At 31.0% G+C, this 18,386-nt stretch overlaps 1 protein-coding gene across 1 annotated transcript; it reads left to right on the top strand.

Moving 5' to 3' along the window:
* Positions 1 to 532: 532 nt before the first annotated feature.
* LOC136084980 (uncharacterized) lies at positions 533 to 2,530 on the top strand. The gene is made up of 2 exons (XM_065806376.1): positions 533 to 2,292; positions 2,369 to 2,530. Exon 1 carries the CDS (start codon positions 1,042 to 1,044, stop codon positions 2,158 to 2,160), a length of 1,119 nt encoding a protein of 372 aa, XP_065662448.1. The 5' UTR covers positions 533 to 1,041; the 3' UTR covers positions 2,161 to 2,292; positions 2,369 to 2,530.
* The last annotated feature ends 15,856 nt before the right edge of the window (positions 2,531 to 18,386 follow it).

Raw genomic sequence — 18,386 nt, 5'->3', positions numbered from 1 at the left:
GACAAGAGTACGGGCTAAGTTTACAAAACTATCTATGTTTCTTACATTATGAGGTGCATTATTGCCGAGTAAAGGAAAGCTATATACTACATGAATCCAGAGTATTAAGATAAGTGATAGTGAAACACTGGTAGAAAGTTATGTACTACATGAATCCAGAGTATTAAGGTAAGTGATAGTGAATCACTGGTCGGGAGGGTTGATGTTGTATAGTATCTGGAACAAACAAAGCTAATGGTCAAATTTATGGTGTGAATCTAAATGATAAGAAAAGAAGTGATGACCAAAAAAAATATTGGAAATAGTAAGTGTATCTGATAGGATGTATCAGGAAAGATTAAGGTGGTTTAGGCAAGTAGAGTGAAAAGATATAGATATTGGTTATTATAATTTAGAGAATTAGTTTCAGTAGTCGAAGTTAAAGAGTTAGTCAGTTTCAGTAGTCAAAGTTAAAAGTTAATTTTATATATATATATATATATATATATATATATTGATCCTTTAGCATTTTTGGAAATTAACCAATAAAAAACAATCAAAGTTAATAAAAAGTGAAATTGTCGAAAAAAGTTGTTAAAAATATAAATGAATTTTACAACTGCTTTTGCAACTGTTTTTATTTTAATAAAAAAAGTCTGGTCAAAAGGCTTATCTACAGCCTAAAAGCCTATAACATTTCTTTGGGATTCTAAAATGGTTTGTGCTTCAGAATATGTGTCATATATATATCGTCAGTGTATACAACCTTGTTACTATTGGTAAATAAAGCTTCAGCTTTGGCAAAATCTTGGATTCGGTACATTCTTAGATAAAAACGAAACAAACAAAAAAACTATTTACTTTTCCAGAACATTCCGACAAAATTGCAAAGCATGCATTAACTTTCAACTGAGTGATGATGGGAAGAAACTTCAAGTTGTTAAAATGATTGAAGAGCACTCTCATTGTATCACAGAGGTAATTTACTTGTAATAATTTTATAAAATAGTGATATAATGTATTACAAAATGATTTTAAATAAATTTGTTGCAGGAATCATTTATGCATCTCCCACATCAGCGTCAATTGGATGTAGATGAAAAAAATGAAATGACTCATATGCTTGCTGTAAAAGCTAACAAAAAGTTGATACAACAACATATGATGAAATCTACTGGGAAAGTTATTACACTTAAGGATATTCAAAATATAAATCAAGCTTTTAAAAATCAGGATGATAACAATTTGACAACTCTGTTAAGTGAAATGCTTAAACAGAAGGATTCTGTGACAGAGGTTGTTATTAATGATGACAATCAACTTCAGGCATTGTATTATCAGGAAAACAAGATGATGAAGTTATTTGCATATTATCCTGAACTGCTTCTCCTTGATGCAACATACAAGCTTAACAACTTGCGTATGCCACTTTATGTTTTAATGTGTGTTGATGGAAATGGTGAAGGAGTAATTGTTGCACTCTGGATTGTTGCTAATGAGGAGAGAGTAATCATAGAAGAGTTAACAAACATATTTAAAAAATATAACGATACCAGTGGTGTTCAAGTTGTTGTGACAGACAAAGATATGGTTGAGAGAGATGTGATTAGTGACAAAATTCCAAATGCTTCTCTTCAATTATGTCTTTTTCACACCTTGCGCACATTTCGCAGGGAAATAACTGTTGAAAAAATGGGTATAAAGGCAGAGCAGAGACTTCTTGTCTTAGAAATTCTGCAACAATTAGTTCACTCTGATAATGAGGTTGCCTATGATATGCATTATGATGACCTTAAGGCTCTTAAATTGGAGCCTGTCATAGACTATTTTAATGTAAATTGGCATGGCATAAGAATGCAGTGGGTTGAAGGTTTAAAAAAGAAAAAGTTGAATCTAATGACCAGCACAACAAACCGTGTTGAAAATGTAAACCAGAAGTTAAAAAGTGTCATATCCAAACACTCTGGGATGGTTACATTTTTTTCGGATTTGATTGTTATCATAAGAGTATTAGAAAATGAGCGCAGATATAGAGCCATATGTGTTTTTCATAAATCATCCACTAGTTTAATGTCCAGTTCACAGGAAGAGTATGCCGCTTTAGTAACACCTTTCGCAATGACTCACATAAATGCACAGTTGTTAGCTGCAGAGGAGTCTGTTTTAATTCTCCATCTGTGAGTCAAAGCAAAAAAATCAGCCTATCAGCCAATGAGTCAAAAGTAAATGTGCTTCCTCATTTACATTTACAAACTCCGTTATTGAATAACAACACTGCAGCTAACTCACTATCACTTGATGAGTCTATTCTAGGTGAGTATTTTTCCTCATTACGTTATTAAAATTTATAATTGTTCATTTTTTTAGAATTGATTTTTTTTTCTGCCAGATCCCAACCTAATTAAGATGCCATCACATATACCCAGGCGTGGTCGACCAAAAGGATCAGAAACAACAGTTATTGGATTACCCAAAAGGAAGAGAGAAGCCACTTTTAAGTTGTTGTCATTTTTAAAGATGTCCCCAACAGATAAGGATACAAGTACTAATAAAAAATATATGATAGAATAAATAATCCTATAAGATTTACATTACCTAATTAATAAAAAGATTTATATTACATAAATATCGTAATCCTTAAAGTTTTTTCAATATTGTGTATAAACTAAATATGTTATACTTATTTATATATTGCTTTTATAATTTTTTAATTCTGTTTCAGTGCTGCTTGGGTGGTTAATAAAGCCAAATATCTTGGTATCAGTCCTCAGTGGTGAGCAACTTGTTGAGATTGTTTATATTCTACCTTGGCTAAAAATTCCAACAAAAGTGACATATGAGCCAGTTGAAATAAAAAGAGTAAGAAAGTATTTTTCTTCGGTTTCTTGGTCATATCTGACAAGTAAGCTTGAAATAATCAAGCAAAGGAACCTTTGGCTGTGCCAAGCTTGTGACAACCAACTCAGTGACACATTTGTGATATGTTGTGATCATTGTCTAAGTTGGTTTGACAGAAAATGTGTCGGTTTAAAGACTGCTCCTAAGAGCAAATCGTGGTTTTGCAAAAGCTGTTTAAATAATAAGTCTATGAATTTAATATCCAATAAAAGGTAATCAAGTTTTATGTAAAAAAACTGTTTAATGATGCGCGGTTAGATATTTGTTTTTCAACAAGTTTCCTATTTTGAAATTAAATGTTTATTTGCAAGTGTTACATTCATAATTTGGTGTTACATTTTTGTATTTTCAAAGTTTTTTAAGTTTTTTTTTTTATCTAGCACTATCTATCCAGCTGAACTTTCATCTAATAATGAGGATCAAATTTGTACACAAAATTGTGACATCTTGTTAACTAAGCTTTCTGCAGCTGATTTGCAAGATATTTCAACCAAACAGATGTTATCAGACAATGTGATTCACACAGTTCAAAAAATGATAAGAAATGTTTGTGGGTTACAAGATCCAGTTCTAGGACAAAATTACTTATTTAAAGTTGTTAATAAATCATTTATACAAGTTTTGCATGATGGTGCTTTACACTGGCTGACAATCAGCACTTTTGAATGTGCTAAAGATGATTTATGTGTTTTAGATAGTATGTTTCATGGAAACATAAAAAAGCATGTTATCAGACAAATTTGTTCAATTGTGAACTGTTCCAAAGATATTTTAACAATGCGTGTTTTGCCAGTGCAGCAGCAAATAAATGGTGTCGATTGTGGTTTATTTGCATTAGCTTTTGCGCAGTACATTGCTTGCACTAGCTCAAATCCTTCTTTTGTCGCATTTGATTCATATATGATGAGAAAGCATTTACTTAAAAGCATTACAGAAAATCATTTAAATGATTTTCCTAAGACTACAAAATCAGTAAAGTTTTGCAAAGAAAAAGTGTTTTCTTTGCATTGTATTTGTAGGCAGTTATGGATGCCTTTAGGCAAATTTGACAAAAAAAGGTAAGTCAGTTGGTAATTAATCTAAAGTCTATTTAATCAGTCATTTAAGTCTCATGTATGGTTTAATGTTTTTTTAAAAATTACTGTCTCATTAACAACTAACTATATAATAGTTATTGAATTAAAATTTATCATGATTGATTTTAAATATGAAATAATGATTATAATAGAAAACTGATATTAATAGATTTAGGGATATAGTACAGTGTAACAACTGTGAAGATTGGTTTCATGGTATTTGTCAAGGCCTGCTAGAAAATGTTTCCGAAAATGAGATTTTTGAATGGTCATGTCCAGAATGTTTAGTAATGTACAGTTTGTAGTTGCTATTAATAATTTTGTAGTATTTGACATGATTATCTAATAATTCTTCTTGTGTTTTAACATTTTATTTTCTTGAAGTTTTATAAAATATTGATTACAATAATAAATAAAATAAATGTAACAGTTGTAAAAATGATTATATTCATATAACTAATTGCAATTTGAATAAGATTAGAATTAGAATATTATTTAAGAATATTATTTATCTAAGATTAGATTATTAGTGTAGAACTCATTAAAATATGAGTTGAGAATTTATTAGAATATAAGTTTAGAATCCATTAAAATATGCGTTTAGAATCCATTAGAATGAGTTTAGAATCCATTAGAATATGAGTTTAGAATTCATTGGAATATGAGTTTAAAATGCATTGGAATATGAGTTTAGAATCCATTAGAATGAGTTTAGAACCCATTAGAATATTAGTTTAGAACCCATTAGAATATGAGTTTAGAATTCATTAGAATATGAGTTTAGAATGCATTGGAATATGAGTTTAGAATCCATTAGAATATGCGTTTAGAATCCATTAGAATATGCGTTTAGAATCCATTAGAATATGCGTTTAGAATCCATTAGAATATGAGTTTAGAATTCATTGGAATATGAGTTTAGAATGTATTGGAATATGCGTTTAGAATCCATTAGAATATGCGTTTAGAATCCATTAGAATATGCGTTCAGAATCCATTAGAATATGCGTTTAGAATCCATTAGAATGAGTTTAGAACCCATTAGAATATTAGTTTAGAACCCATTAGAATATGAGTTTAGAATTCATTAGAATATGAGTTTAGAATGCATTGGAATATGAGTTTAGAATCCATTAGAATATGCGTTTAGAATCCATTAGAATATGTGTTTAGAATCCATTAGAATATGAGTTTAGAATCCATTAGAATATGCGTTTAGAATCCATTAGAATATGCGTTTAGAATCCATTAGAATGAGTTTAGAATCCATTAGAATATGAGTTTAGAATTCATTAGAATATGCGTTTAGAGTCCATTAGAATATGTGTTTAGAATCCATTAGAATGAGTTTAGAATCCATTAGAATATGAGTTTAGAATTCATTAGAATATGCGTTTAGAGTCCATTAGAATATGCGTTTAGAATCCATTAGAATTTGTTTAGAATCCATTAGAATATGCGTTTAGAATCCATTAGAATATGCGTTTAGAGTCCATTAGAATATGCGTTTAGAATCCATTAGAATATGTGTTTAGAATCCATTAGAATATGAGTTTAGAATCCATTAGAATATGCGTTTAGAATCCATTAGAATATGAGTTTAGAATTCATTGGAATATGAGTTTAGAATGTATTGGAATATGCGTTTAGAATCCATTAGAATATGCGTTTAGAATCCATTAGAATATGCGTTTAGAATCCATTAGAATGAGTTTAGAACCCATTAGAATATTAGTTTAGAACCCATTAGAATATGAGTTTAGAATTCATTAGAATATGAGTTTAGAATGCATTGGAATATGAGTTTAGAATCCATTAGAATATGCGTTTAGAATCCATTAGAATATGAGTTTAGAATCCATTAGAATATGCGTTTAGAGTCCATTAGAATATGCATTTAGAATCCATTAGAATGAGTTTAGAATCCATTAGAATATGAGTTTAGAATCCATTAGAATATGCGTTTAGAGTCCATTAGAATATGCGTTTAGAATCCATTAGAATGAGTTTAGAATTCATTAGAATATGCGTTTAGAATCCATTAGAATGAGTTTAGAATCCATTAGAATATGAGTTTAGAATCCGTTAGAATATGCGTTTAGAATCCATTAGAATATGCGTTTAGAATCCATTAGAATATGTGTTTAGAATCCATTAGAATATGAGTTTAGAATCCATTAGAATATGCGTTTAGAATCCATTAGAATATGCGTTTAGAGTCCATTAGAATATGAGTTTAGAATTCATTAGAATATGAGTTTAGAATTTGTTAGAATTGCAGCAGCTTTAAATTTTTATATTTGCTTACATTTTTATATTTGTATTTTAATGTTTTGAAAATTCTGCTCTTAAGAGCAGAATTTTCAAAACAAGTCCTAAGGCTGTTTGGTACGTAATATTTAATAATCTAAGTTTTTATGATATGAAAGAGGTATTTTAAAAAAATTTTAAGTAAATTTTAACAGTTTTCAAGAAAATCGATATAAAGAAATTTAATTGAATTATAAAAACATATATGACACCTTTTGGATCTTTAATCACCCTCTACAACATGACAAGAGCCCTTGTAACATAGTTGCATGGTGAACGGCATATTGTGTAAATTCCGTATGATCCATTAATTAGGCAATGTGAACACACACATCCTAAGGGTTGCTTTTGTTATGGTTTTTATGTGTGTAATTGTGTTGATGTAAACTATGCTCATTACAGCTAAAGTCTGCACATTTATTTTACTTTTTGATCAAATAAATCCTTTTTCTCAATAAGTTAAGATTACAAATTTGCAATAAGGTACAATATAACAATCGTTAAAGAAATCAATTTTAGTATTTTTTTGAGTGCGTTAAACGTTTATAACTGCCCTAAACCTATTAGTGAACATTATTCTGCGATTGTATACATATCAGTTGCTGAATGTATTATAATTTTTACGTTTGCTATTTTGCCAGTGTTTGCAAATTCTTTTGATGCGCTATGCCGCTTGTTTATACTTTTCGCCTATTGCATTTTCAAATTATGTTGCAAGATATAACATTTTTAAAATAAAATTCTCATCAAGTAATAAAAAGGTTCCCTTACCCTTGTCTTTCGAGATAGATAGCTTAGCAATAATTACCTTCCGTAAGATCTTTGAAAGAAATTTGAGAACTTTCCAATTTGAATATCCGACTATCATTTATTAGTAGTCTGCTCGCATATCGTTATAAAAACTTCCGTAACGAAATACTGAAAATTTAAGTAACTGAACCAAATTAAGTCTTTATCGGCTATCATTTTCACCTATATATGGTATTTGTTTTTAAAATTTCGCCTGAGGCTGTAAAGGTAAGGCCAAAACTAATGTTTGATCATAGTCCAAGGACTTTAGTTACATACAGTTTTATGGACAAGACATACGTATTGTATGAGACATTATTCCAGAGCTATTTTTTCCCTCAAATTATTCAATTTTAAGCTATGTTGTGTAATAATCTTTACGCAATCAATAAATAAGAAAAAAAGGCAAATCAATTTCAGATTTGAGGTGTTTTTTTTTTTAATAATGCTTTTCTATTAACTCTTTATATTCTGAGCTTTATATTCAGTAGATTTTTTATTCAGGATAATATCAGCATCTGCCCGACAGTGTTATATCCGCCAGAAGAATAGCTGTCAAGTTTGTAATCCGGCAAGTGTAGCTAGACGTAACCTAGCCGGACGTATATCCCTATCACTGTTTGTCCGGTTGGTCACGTGGTACGCTCGCCGGACGAATATATCCGTTGCTATATGTCCGTTTAGTCACGTGATACATCGCCGGACAAATAGTGCAAAAGATATTTGTCCGGTCGCCGGACGCGTAGACACTGCCTTCTTCAAAAGTAACTGAGCCTAAAAAAGTTCCTAAAAAGCTGCGGATTTAAAAAAAAAAATTAATAGAAACTTATTAAAGCAAAAAAATAATTAATTTTTTTTTTGTTCTTTATTACAAAAATCGTTAAAAAAATAAAGAATAAAGATAAAGAACGCCGATACTCAAAGAAGACCATACAGGTCTTGTCACCGAGAACCACTGTTGAAGAACTTTGAACTTAATTTAGATTTTAGAAAAAACAAAAATAAATAAATACAAATTTTAAACTTTTTTTTAGTTATGGTCTTTATAGCTTGAATTAAAATACTAATTCTTCTAAACAGCATGACTCAATCAAAAACAATAGTATCATAATATTCTTGATAAACAAATACGTCTCCATCTTACTCGCATCTATACGTTCACTGATTCTTGTTACTCAAATGTATCTTATAACTACACTGATCTTAATTGTTAACTAATTAATAAATAAACGAAAATAATAAGAATATGTTTGCACTAGGTACATCCAAATGCACTTTAAAGTTGTCCAAAAGATTGTGTAGAAGAATTTATCAAATGTTGGTGCGTTTACGCTTCCAACGACAAAAATGCTAAACCACTGTCAAAGGATGGTTAACTTCCAAAAGTATCACACATACAGTATTTGCAGATACATCCATTCACATACACTAATTTTTTTTTTTTTTTTTTTTTTTTATACAATTTTTTTTTTTTTTATTATTATTTATTTTTTAATTTTTTAAATATTTTTTTTATTACAAAATTAAATTCAATATTAAAAGTATATACCGTTCGTAATACAAATTATTTACAAATATTACGAATTAAATTAAAAATTAAAGTAAACAAGTAAATAATAAATGACTACTGTACAAATAATGTCAGTGCAACTTTTAACAAAATTCAAATAATGGTATTTAAATATAGTTTCTCACATAAGCTTTAAATCAATATTGTATAAAAGTAAAATATAAATGAGTGATGACAAAACTGGGTATAATTAAAAGTATATAAATATATTTTCAATTGAGAAAATTACTTTTTTTTGTTTACTTTTGAACATATAATAATTCCATTCATGAGAAAAATCAAAATTTTTTAAAATTATTCGGTTCCATAAAAAAGCTCCACGAAAAGGAATGCAAAATTTACCAAAGTTTTGTTTGAAATTTTGGTTGTTTAATAAAATTATCTTTTCTTAAAGAATATTTATTTTTTTCTTTTAAAGAATATAAATCAAAAAAGGAAGCTGGAGATGAGTTGGTTTTACATTTAAACATAAAACAAAGAACATTGTAAACATTTACTTGATATATATTAAAAACATTCATGCTAAATAAGAGTGGCCTTGAGTGAGTAAAGCGATTTTTGAAATTTATAAGACGTGCAATATGCTTCTGCTGACAATAAAGGGGCTTTAATTTTTTTTATGGGTACTACCCCATGCAATATTAGCATAATTAATATGACAGTGTATAAAAGAGTAATATAGTTGAGTTAATGAATGTTTGTTTAAAAGGCTTCTTGCTTTATATAAAACTCCAATGCTTTTTGCAATTTTGTTGCATAAATGTGATTCTTCCATGATAGATTTTCATCTTCAATGATACCTAGAAAATTTGTGAAAATTACTCTTTTTATTTGAATATTATCAATATGAAGAAGAGGCATATTACTTGGAAGTAAATGTTTTTTAAATCGTGGATGAAAGAAAATCCATTTAGTTTTATCAATGTTGAGTGAAAGTTTATTTGACTTGAACCAGTCAGATATTTTTGTTAGTTCAATGTTTATTTCATAAAGAAGTTTATTGATGTTATTATTAGATAGGAATAGGTTTGTTTCATCAGCAAACATTATAGTTGTTAATTTTGAGACTTCATGGAGATCGTTAACATAAATTAGAAATAATAAGGGCCCTAATATAGATCCCTGTGGAACTCCACAGATTATATTTAGATAATCTATGTTTAGATAATCTTGTGATGAAGATCCGTCAACATAGACAAATTGTTTGCGATGTTTTAAATAGCTTTTTAGTAGTTTTAAAGCATTAACGGTGATACCATAATGTTCAAGTTTCTTAAATAATATCCCTCCCCATTTTTTTTTTGTTCTGTTTTTATAGAAGTTATGAAGTTTTGAACATTAATCGTTAACTCATAACAAAGGTTTCAATTTTTTTTTTTAATTTATTGAAATAAAGTGAAATTATTAAAATGATTGGAGTGGAGTACACTAATCATGACCAGTATACGGGTCATGGTAAGTCCGTTAATCCACATGTTTAAGTCATTTCATGTTTTTTGAAATTTATTAAACTGATGGTGATTATTTAACGTATTTCAAGCGGGTATTCTAGACAAATACTACCCAGTGGGCACGGAACATAAAAAAGACAATTTTTGAACGTTTTTTAAACATTTCGAACGCCTTTTGAACGTTTTGGACATCTTTTGAACGTTCAAAAGACTGCTTTTTTTAGTCCGGTGCCCACTGGGTAATATTTAATCTGTTAATGAATAGCGATTTGCGCAACGGCTACCAAAATGTTAAAAGTTTTTTAAAGTTGATTACATTTTTTTTTAATAGCCTTAAAAGGTAAACAATAAGTATATTTTTTCTACATGTATATAGATATTTTTCTGCTGCTTACTAAAAAATATTCAAGTAAGGAATAAGTATAGAAAAGGTTGGTGTGGAATATATTTACCTCGAACCGTATTTTACGGGTCCGGACAGCTAATATGATTATATTAGGAGTTAAATTAATAGCAATGTCTTTAGTCTAAACGAGATTCTCATCTAATACCGTCCCCTCGCCCAATACAGGATTCGGAAAAAGGGATTTTAGGTACCAAAAGTGCGACACTATTTATGGTATCTGCGGCTAAATATTTTTTTTCTGAAATTTGGTAGGTGCTTAGATAATGTGCATAAAAAATTATCCTGATAGTTTTGAAAAAAATCCCAATATTCCTTCGACATTTATTTGACACGAGAACAGAAACTAAATTTTCAACATTAATAAAGTCAAATCAAAATGCGTCAACCATACATAAATACAACATTAAAATTAAACTCCACCTTTTTATTTTTCAAAAATGATCTAAGTTTATATACATTACTAAAAAGAAATGCCACAAAAAAACGTTTCTCTGGCGCTACTTAAAAAAAAATTCAAAAAACGTCGCACAGAATTTTAGCACTTTTTTTGGCTCCGTAAAACGCGATATTTGCGTACCTACATCTTTCACAAATCCAACACAATTAGAAAAATTCTGACCACATTTTTTAATTTCTTCATCCACCAAATGAAGTATATTTTCTTCATTAGTTTCGTGGACTAGAATTAATCTTATAAACTTCATAATTTCATTTTTTAAATCACTAAAAAAACGAACTAAAATGCACAAATGTTTATTTGCTGAAATAGAGTAGTATCTATTATTAAGGCATATTTTTTGTTTTTTAAGTCTTCAACAATATCATCTTTTAATAAAGGAGAAATCACATTTTTTATCAATTCCATACATAAGAAGTCTTCCATTTTTCTGACAAGACACGTTTAATAAAATTTTTTAGATTCTAAAAAATACATACAATCAAACTATTGTTTTTGTATTGTTTTTTAACAGAATTATTAAAAATAATAAAAAAACAACAGTTTTTTAAAATTAACAGAAAAAGTTATAAAACAACATAAAATATGTTCAACTATTTATACCTGCATTAAATTAATGATTAATAACAATAACATTGTAAAAGTTTGAAAATAACATTATTTTACACTTAATAAGTTAAAAATCTTATTGAGCCTATAAAGAAGTAAAATAATAAATGGAATAAAGTCAAACAAAGCTAAATTGCCGATTTGCCGATTATTTTTTGCGGTGGCCAGATTTACGGATTCGGCCACGAAGTGGCCATCTTAGAAATTCTGCTATTTATTTATTTTAAATTTTAGATAAATAATCTGAAAAGTATATATATTTATATATTACGGTTATTGTGAATACGTACGTATATGTGGTTCGGTGACAAGACATAATAAGGTACAGATTATTTTGGCGCGAAACGTTGAGACAAAATGAAAAATATGAAAATTAATATAGGGTCAACACTCATTTTTCACATTATCGAGATTATGTTGAAAGCTATTTTTTATCAAATAAGCTAAACACAAACAAGTATTTAAAAACTGTTTTTGTTCAAAATAACCTCCTTTTGATGAAATGATAGAATTTTGAAGTTCAGGTACTTGCTCACAAGTTCGTCGCATTTTGTTCTTGTCAACTTTAGAAAGATGGGGATCTTGATCAATTTTTCTTTTAGGGCCTCCACATTTCGATAGGTTTTCCTTGACTTCATATCCTCCATTACTGACCTAATAAAAAAATCCATTGGATTTTTGCATTGGGTTAGTAATCAAAAAAAAAAATGTATGGCTTTTTTTGAAGTTTGCCATCTCATTTCGCTCAAGATAAACTATCCACTTTTTTAGAAAAAGATAGTGTAACTTTTGCTGAAATAAAAAAATTCTTTTAAATAATGAAAGAGATTTAGGTGTTCCATTAGTATGCTTTATGATTAATAACACTATTCATTTACAATCACAAGTTTATTCAAATGGTGTTCCATGTTTTTTAATCAAGATTAGTGAAGATTTGCATTTTGAAACTTATCACTATGGTGCTAAAAATAAAGTTCCTACAATTTCTAAGAACAGAATTTCAAAAATCAACACATGGTCAATATAAGAGGAAGTTTTACGTTATTTGAAGAATTTGATTCCTGGAAGAAAAGAAATCGTAATTCAGGAACATTTAGCTTCTATGGGTACACAGTGTGTTGGTAGTAAGATTTATTCTAAGGAGGCTATTATTAGATCTTTTCAGTATTATGCTACATCCAGAAGTTTGTATAATCAATTACGAACAGATTACCAATTGCCTTCTATAAGAACTTAGACAAGAATAACTTCAAAAATTTCTAAATTAAATGAGAAACATTTTTTGACTAATATTTTTCAATCTGTTGAAGAAAAACAGAAACTTTGTTATTTATTGCATGATGAGGTTTGCGTTAAAAAAATGTTGTTATAACATGATGGTATATTATTCGGAAAAGCAATCAACAATTCAACTACTCTTGTAAAAACTTTATTGGGTTTAATGGTTAATTGTTGATTTGGTGGACCATCGTTTATTTCCAAAATGATAATTATAAGTAAATTAAACTCTCAATTTCTTTTTGAACAAGTTAATATTACTATCCAATCAATAAAGGAGTCTTTGGGTCAGTTTAAAGCTATAGCATGCGATGGAAACATAATTAATCAGGCATTTTTTTAAATCTTTGAAAGATCAGCTCCAGATAATCTCTAGTTGACTAATGATGGTATTTTCTAATGATAATATAATCTTTGATTATGTTCATTTTCTTAAAAACATTAGAAATAATTGACTGAAAAAACTGGTCAAAAAAAAAACTGGTCAACTCTTTTATGATAAAAGAGTATGTAAAGTAGCACAATGGAATCATCTTAAAAAACTTTATGACCTTGAATCTAGTTAAACTATCCAACTTAAATGAAGTTTCAATATTTCTAAAGCCAATTGAGAGGCAGTCAGTTTCTACTTGTTTAAGGGTATTTTGTGACAAAACTTACCATGCTTTAATTAATCATCCAGGACTGCAGCATATAAAAGAAAGACAAGATACAGCAGTATTTATTAACATTGTTGTGTCATGGTGGAAAGTTCTCAATGTTAAAGAAACAGGTGCTGATATTAGATTCAATGATGAACTTCAAACAGTAATTAGAGATCCTAATGATAATAGATTAGAAAAACTTTTGAATTTTTTGAAATACGGCTTTAAAGATGGTTGGAAAGCAAGGTAAAAGGGAGAAACAACTTACTTGTGACACTGCACAGTCAATTTACCACACGTGCTATGGTATTGTTGAACTATGTAAATCATTATTGGATTGCTTACATCAATATGTGATATATAATCTTAGTGAGTTTTCTACTGATCCATTGGAAAAAGAATATTGCAAATTGCGTCAAGGTTCAGAAGGTACATATTTTTTAACAGTACAACAATTGATTGAAAATTTGAATATTTCTAGAGCTAAGCTTTTGCTATCACTTGATAACCCAGCTGTTGAGATAAGTCTTAATACAATCCATTCTTGTCCGAATTGTGGTTTTATATTGGATGAGCCCTCTGCTGAGATATTTGATATCAAGATCTACCAGATCTTGAATCTTTTATTTCTCTCGATACAAATATGGCTATTATATATATATATATCAGGGTATTTAACTCGTAAAGATCTTTATCTTTAACTATCAGAAAATGAATTGCCAGATAAAACCACTTTTTACCACCAAAAGTCTGGACAATACATAGACTCAATTGACCGTGGTGGGCCTAATATTCCCACTGATAATACCTGTCAATGGGTAATATTTAGTTTTATAGCTTTCAATGCAATTAAGGATAGAGTATGTAAAGTATTATTAAGCAATAATCTAATGATGATTTCAGAGTTTTACAATTTTGAGATGCAGCGACACCATGGAAATATTCTTTCAAATTTTTTTTTGAATAATTTATGTAAACTTCTGACTCCACGTTCAAATAAAGAACCAGCTCAAAAAATATTGAAATTGTCGTGAATTCTGTGACAATATTAAAAAAAAAAAAACAACACTTAGTTTACTTAATTAAAGTTTTTTTGTCGATTATATATATGTATGTATGTATATACATATATGTTAGGGTGGTCCTTAAAGCAATAAAAAATTTTTTTTTTTGAAATGTTAAGCTCCCACCCTTTTAAAATGTTCCTTTGGGTAACAAGAGAGCCTGCAAAAAGTATTTATGCAATCAGACAGTGTTGTGGGGTCGCCCAGCTTGTCTTTTTATAGGGTATAGCAAACATGAACACCGATTACGATTATTCCGAAAAGAGTAATTGACTGAAGTGACAGTTCAACAGTATTCTTATTAGTGTTTGTAACTCATAGTTAATGTAATGGCAGTGTAGAGATATAGTATTACTAGTGTAGTGTGTTGTAATTGTTCAATGTTCAAAATCACCACAGTAATGACTAAATTAGCAGGCCTATAAGACAGTCTGTGCCTGCAGTGTTGACTTGAGGCAATCCGGGTAGCGACGTCGGTGATCGGCCACAACTTGCAGAAGGAAATGGAACTGGTCCTCATCATGGGTTATGAGTTTATTTAACTCTTGCACAAGGGCTACACCCCGTTCAGCATTGTCATTTGTGACCAGAAGTTTGTTCACAATTGTTGTGCTTTGCTTGTAATCATCTCTGCCTTCCCATGTTTCGGGGTCCGCGCACAAGAAATCAGAACCAATGTGGAGACTGCTGAGAAGATCACGAGTGTTTGAAGTTACGAAGTCCTCTAAGTTGTGTTGCGATGACTCGCTGGCTTTTAACATGATTCGTTTTGGACCAGGTTGAACAGATTGTTTGGACTGTAGTGCATCCACCATGTTTCGTTTTGTCTCGGATGAAACGTTTGGATCGAAAAAGGCAAGGCCACTAAATATTCCGACAGATACCACAAGTGATGTTCAAGCTTCTTGCAAGTAGCTATGGCAATTTTTTCGTCAAACTGCCTGTAGCTGTAGAGATTCTGAAGCAGTTGAAGGTCATTACGAGGAGCGCTGGCAGCCAGTGGTGCAGTGAACCAGGCTTTCAGATATATGATGACTGTGAAGACGCACATCTTACGGAGGCCTTTCTCTTCAAATGCTGTGAGCTTAAATTGTGACCGGAACATCCAGACTTTGAGTGAGTATATAACTTTCGACATCCATCTAGCGTGATGCATGGCACCTGGTGCCATGAAGTTGATTCCACGTGCAGGATCGGGTGAACCTCCGAGGAAGATGATGGACAGCTGGAGGAGTTCACGATAGTCGTCTCGCACTGACTCACGGAGCAACTGGCTATGAGCAAATTCCAGTGTTTCCTGCTTCACTGCGTACGGAATTTCACCCAACTCTGAGCCTGTCTCATACTTTGTCTGATCCAAAACGGACCATTTCTGCTGAAATCTTTTAAAAAGCAGAACCTCTGGGGCAGACGAGGGGGTAAGGCTTGCTGTAAATGCAGCTCCGGCCAACAGCTCCATTATATGATGGCGACATGCCAAGTACAGCAAATCCTTGCCAAGTGCTCGCTCAATTTCAACACAGGCCCCAATGTGAATTCCAGTATTTGAGCTGGTTGTGTCGAAACACATTCCAATAACACGATCTTGGACTCTCCACTCTTGAAGTGCTTGGACTACCGCTGACGCCTGATTTTTTCCTGTTCCACCAACCATCTTGCTTACCTTCAACAACTGACAGACACCAAAACCTGTAACTATTATTGGAAGGCGGTTAACATGATCTTTGCCACAAAGATCCTGCATTAGCTTGCCATCCCTATGTACTGTCAACGGTACATCACTTGACAAATTGTTCTTCAAAGCTGCTGCAATTTCCGACCGATATCTCTCACGTCCACGTTTTATAGTGCTACGGTTTATACTGAGGTCGCTGATGTCATATCCCAAACTTTGAGCAGTTTCAGCAATGACGAAAGTGGCTTTCCTGTCGCTCATTTTGGTGCGATCTAATGCAGCAGCTAACTGAGGTGTTATTACTTTTTTCGTTGCTCTTATTTTTTTTTTTGGTGGAGTACAGAACTTATGCGCACTGAATTCACCATCATCATCGATGCGCTCTTCTTCACTGATGTAGTCTTTTTCATCCAACACTGCACTGGCTGAAGCCTGAGCCCATTGGTCCTTCGCTCGTTTTCTTCTAGCATTTTCCAGCTCAGTACGCTTTGCCTTCCGTTCTTCCTTGGCTACCAGTGCTGTGTCGATTGAGCCCATATAACCTCGTCGACCAGGTTCCCGCTGTGCGGCAAGAAACTCGAGATCTTCCTGGATTTTTATCATCGTGACAGCGTTAGCGTGAGCGATATCAAGGAGATCGTTCATTTTGCCACAAAATTGGGTTTCATTTGATGTATGCGACTCCGACTGGCGTGTTTTGTGCTTTTTCAGAGTTGACCATTCCTTATACAGTAGCTCCAACTTGGCAATGGCATGATCCTTCCGGCAAGTTGGAATACGAGCAATGTTCCAGACTTTTGTCACCTCTTCAATCACATACGATGATGCTTGGCGTGTTGTGAGTTCAAGATTGAGATGATGATGACAGAAAAGCCCTAGTGCTTCACCATTTGATGCAAGGCGGATGCTGGAAACTGCAGTAGTTGGTTCACCCAGGAGATATAGTGCCGACTTACTACGTGTTGTCATGTTTCGCCTACAAAGTGAAATAAAGAACAAATAAAGTTCACACAGTGCGATGGGACATGCGTTAGGCCCATAGGCTATTTCTTAAAATGATAAAATGGTCAATTGCTCATGAAATTCATATTAATTGTAGAAAGTGTTGAGTGATGCAAAATTAATAAGTAGTAAATTGCTTTCAATGCATAAAAAAAATTACAGCAATTGATTTTTTGCGCTGCCTACAAATACAACGAATGACGCAATACAATTTCAACTGGTCAAGGTGCAAAAAATCAAATGAAACGATAAATTTATACTCACTATTCCTGGTTTGAAGATTCCTTTGACTCCTTGTATTGTATTTACTGAGTTGAATTGCAGATAGTGAGACGTTTCTATTGCATTAACTGGTAATTATCTCACAAAACACGCATTAATATTTTGAAAAATGACGTTTATGCTAAATGACGTCAACCAACATGCATCAAAGAATACTTATTACTTAATTAGTTGATGGTTGATATTACTAAACACCTGAATCGACCACAAGGTGAAAGTGTTGATTAGTTTCAATGTTTCATGAACAAGTTTCATAAACTAATTTTTTTTTTAAATAAGCCAAAATAACATTTATAGAAAATGCTTGGGCGACCTCTAAACATCAACCAAATGTATAAATATTTTTACACAAACATCTTATGGGGGTGGGAGCACAACATTTCAACTTTTCATTTTTAAGGACCACCCTAATATATGTGTGTGTGTGTATATATATACATATACATATATATATAAAGTTTATTGACTTTTTTTTTAAGTTTTTTGTCGATTATATATATATGTGTGTGTGTGTGTGTGTGTGTGTGTGTGTGTGTGTGTGTGTGTGTGTGTGTGTGTGTGTGTGTGTGTGTGTGTGTGTATGTGTGTATACATTTATTTATTTAAAGTTTACTGACTTTTTTTATTTAAAATTTATTTGTCGATTATATATATATGGGCAATTCCACCATTACTTATGGGACACTTTTAATTTTTGTAATGTCACATTTTTAGATATATATTTTTTATTTTAACAGATTAGATGTTTATATATTTATGAATCATCCCAAAATTGTTTATTTGTTTTCTTGTATAGTGAAATTTCGTTCAATTATCATAAGTTTAGGAATTATAACTGATTATATGCTGTGTTACTTAAGGGACGCAAAAAAATATTGCGTTAAACCTGGTGTTTT

This window comes from Hydra vulgaris, chromosome 09 (genome assembly GCF_038396675.1).
Source record: "Hydra vulgaris chromosome 09, alternate assembly HydraT2T_AEP".
NCBI classification, from domain to species: Eukaryota; Metazoa; Cnidaria; class Hydrozoa; order Anthoathecata; family Hydridae; genus Hydra; species Hydra vulgaris.
This window is presented reverse-complemented; position numbering and strand designations above follow the sequence as displayed.

Excerpts from the sequence above, each read along its gene's own strand:
- LOC136084980 (XM_065806376.1), top strand. The coding sequence starts at position 1,042 with ATGCATCTCCCACATCAGCGTCAATTGGATGTAGATGAAAAAAATGAA.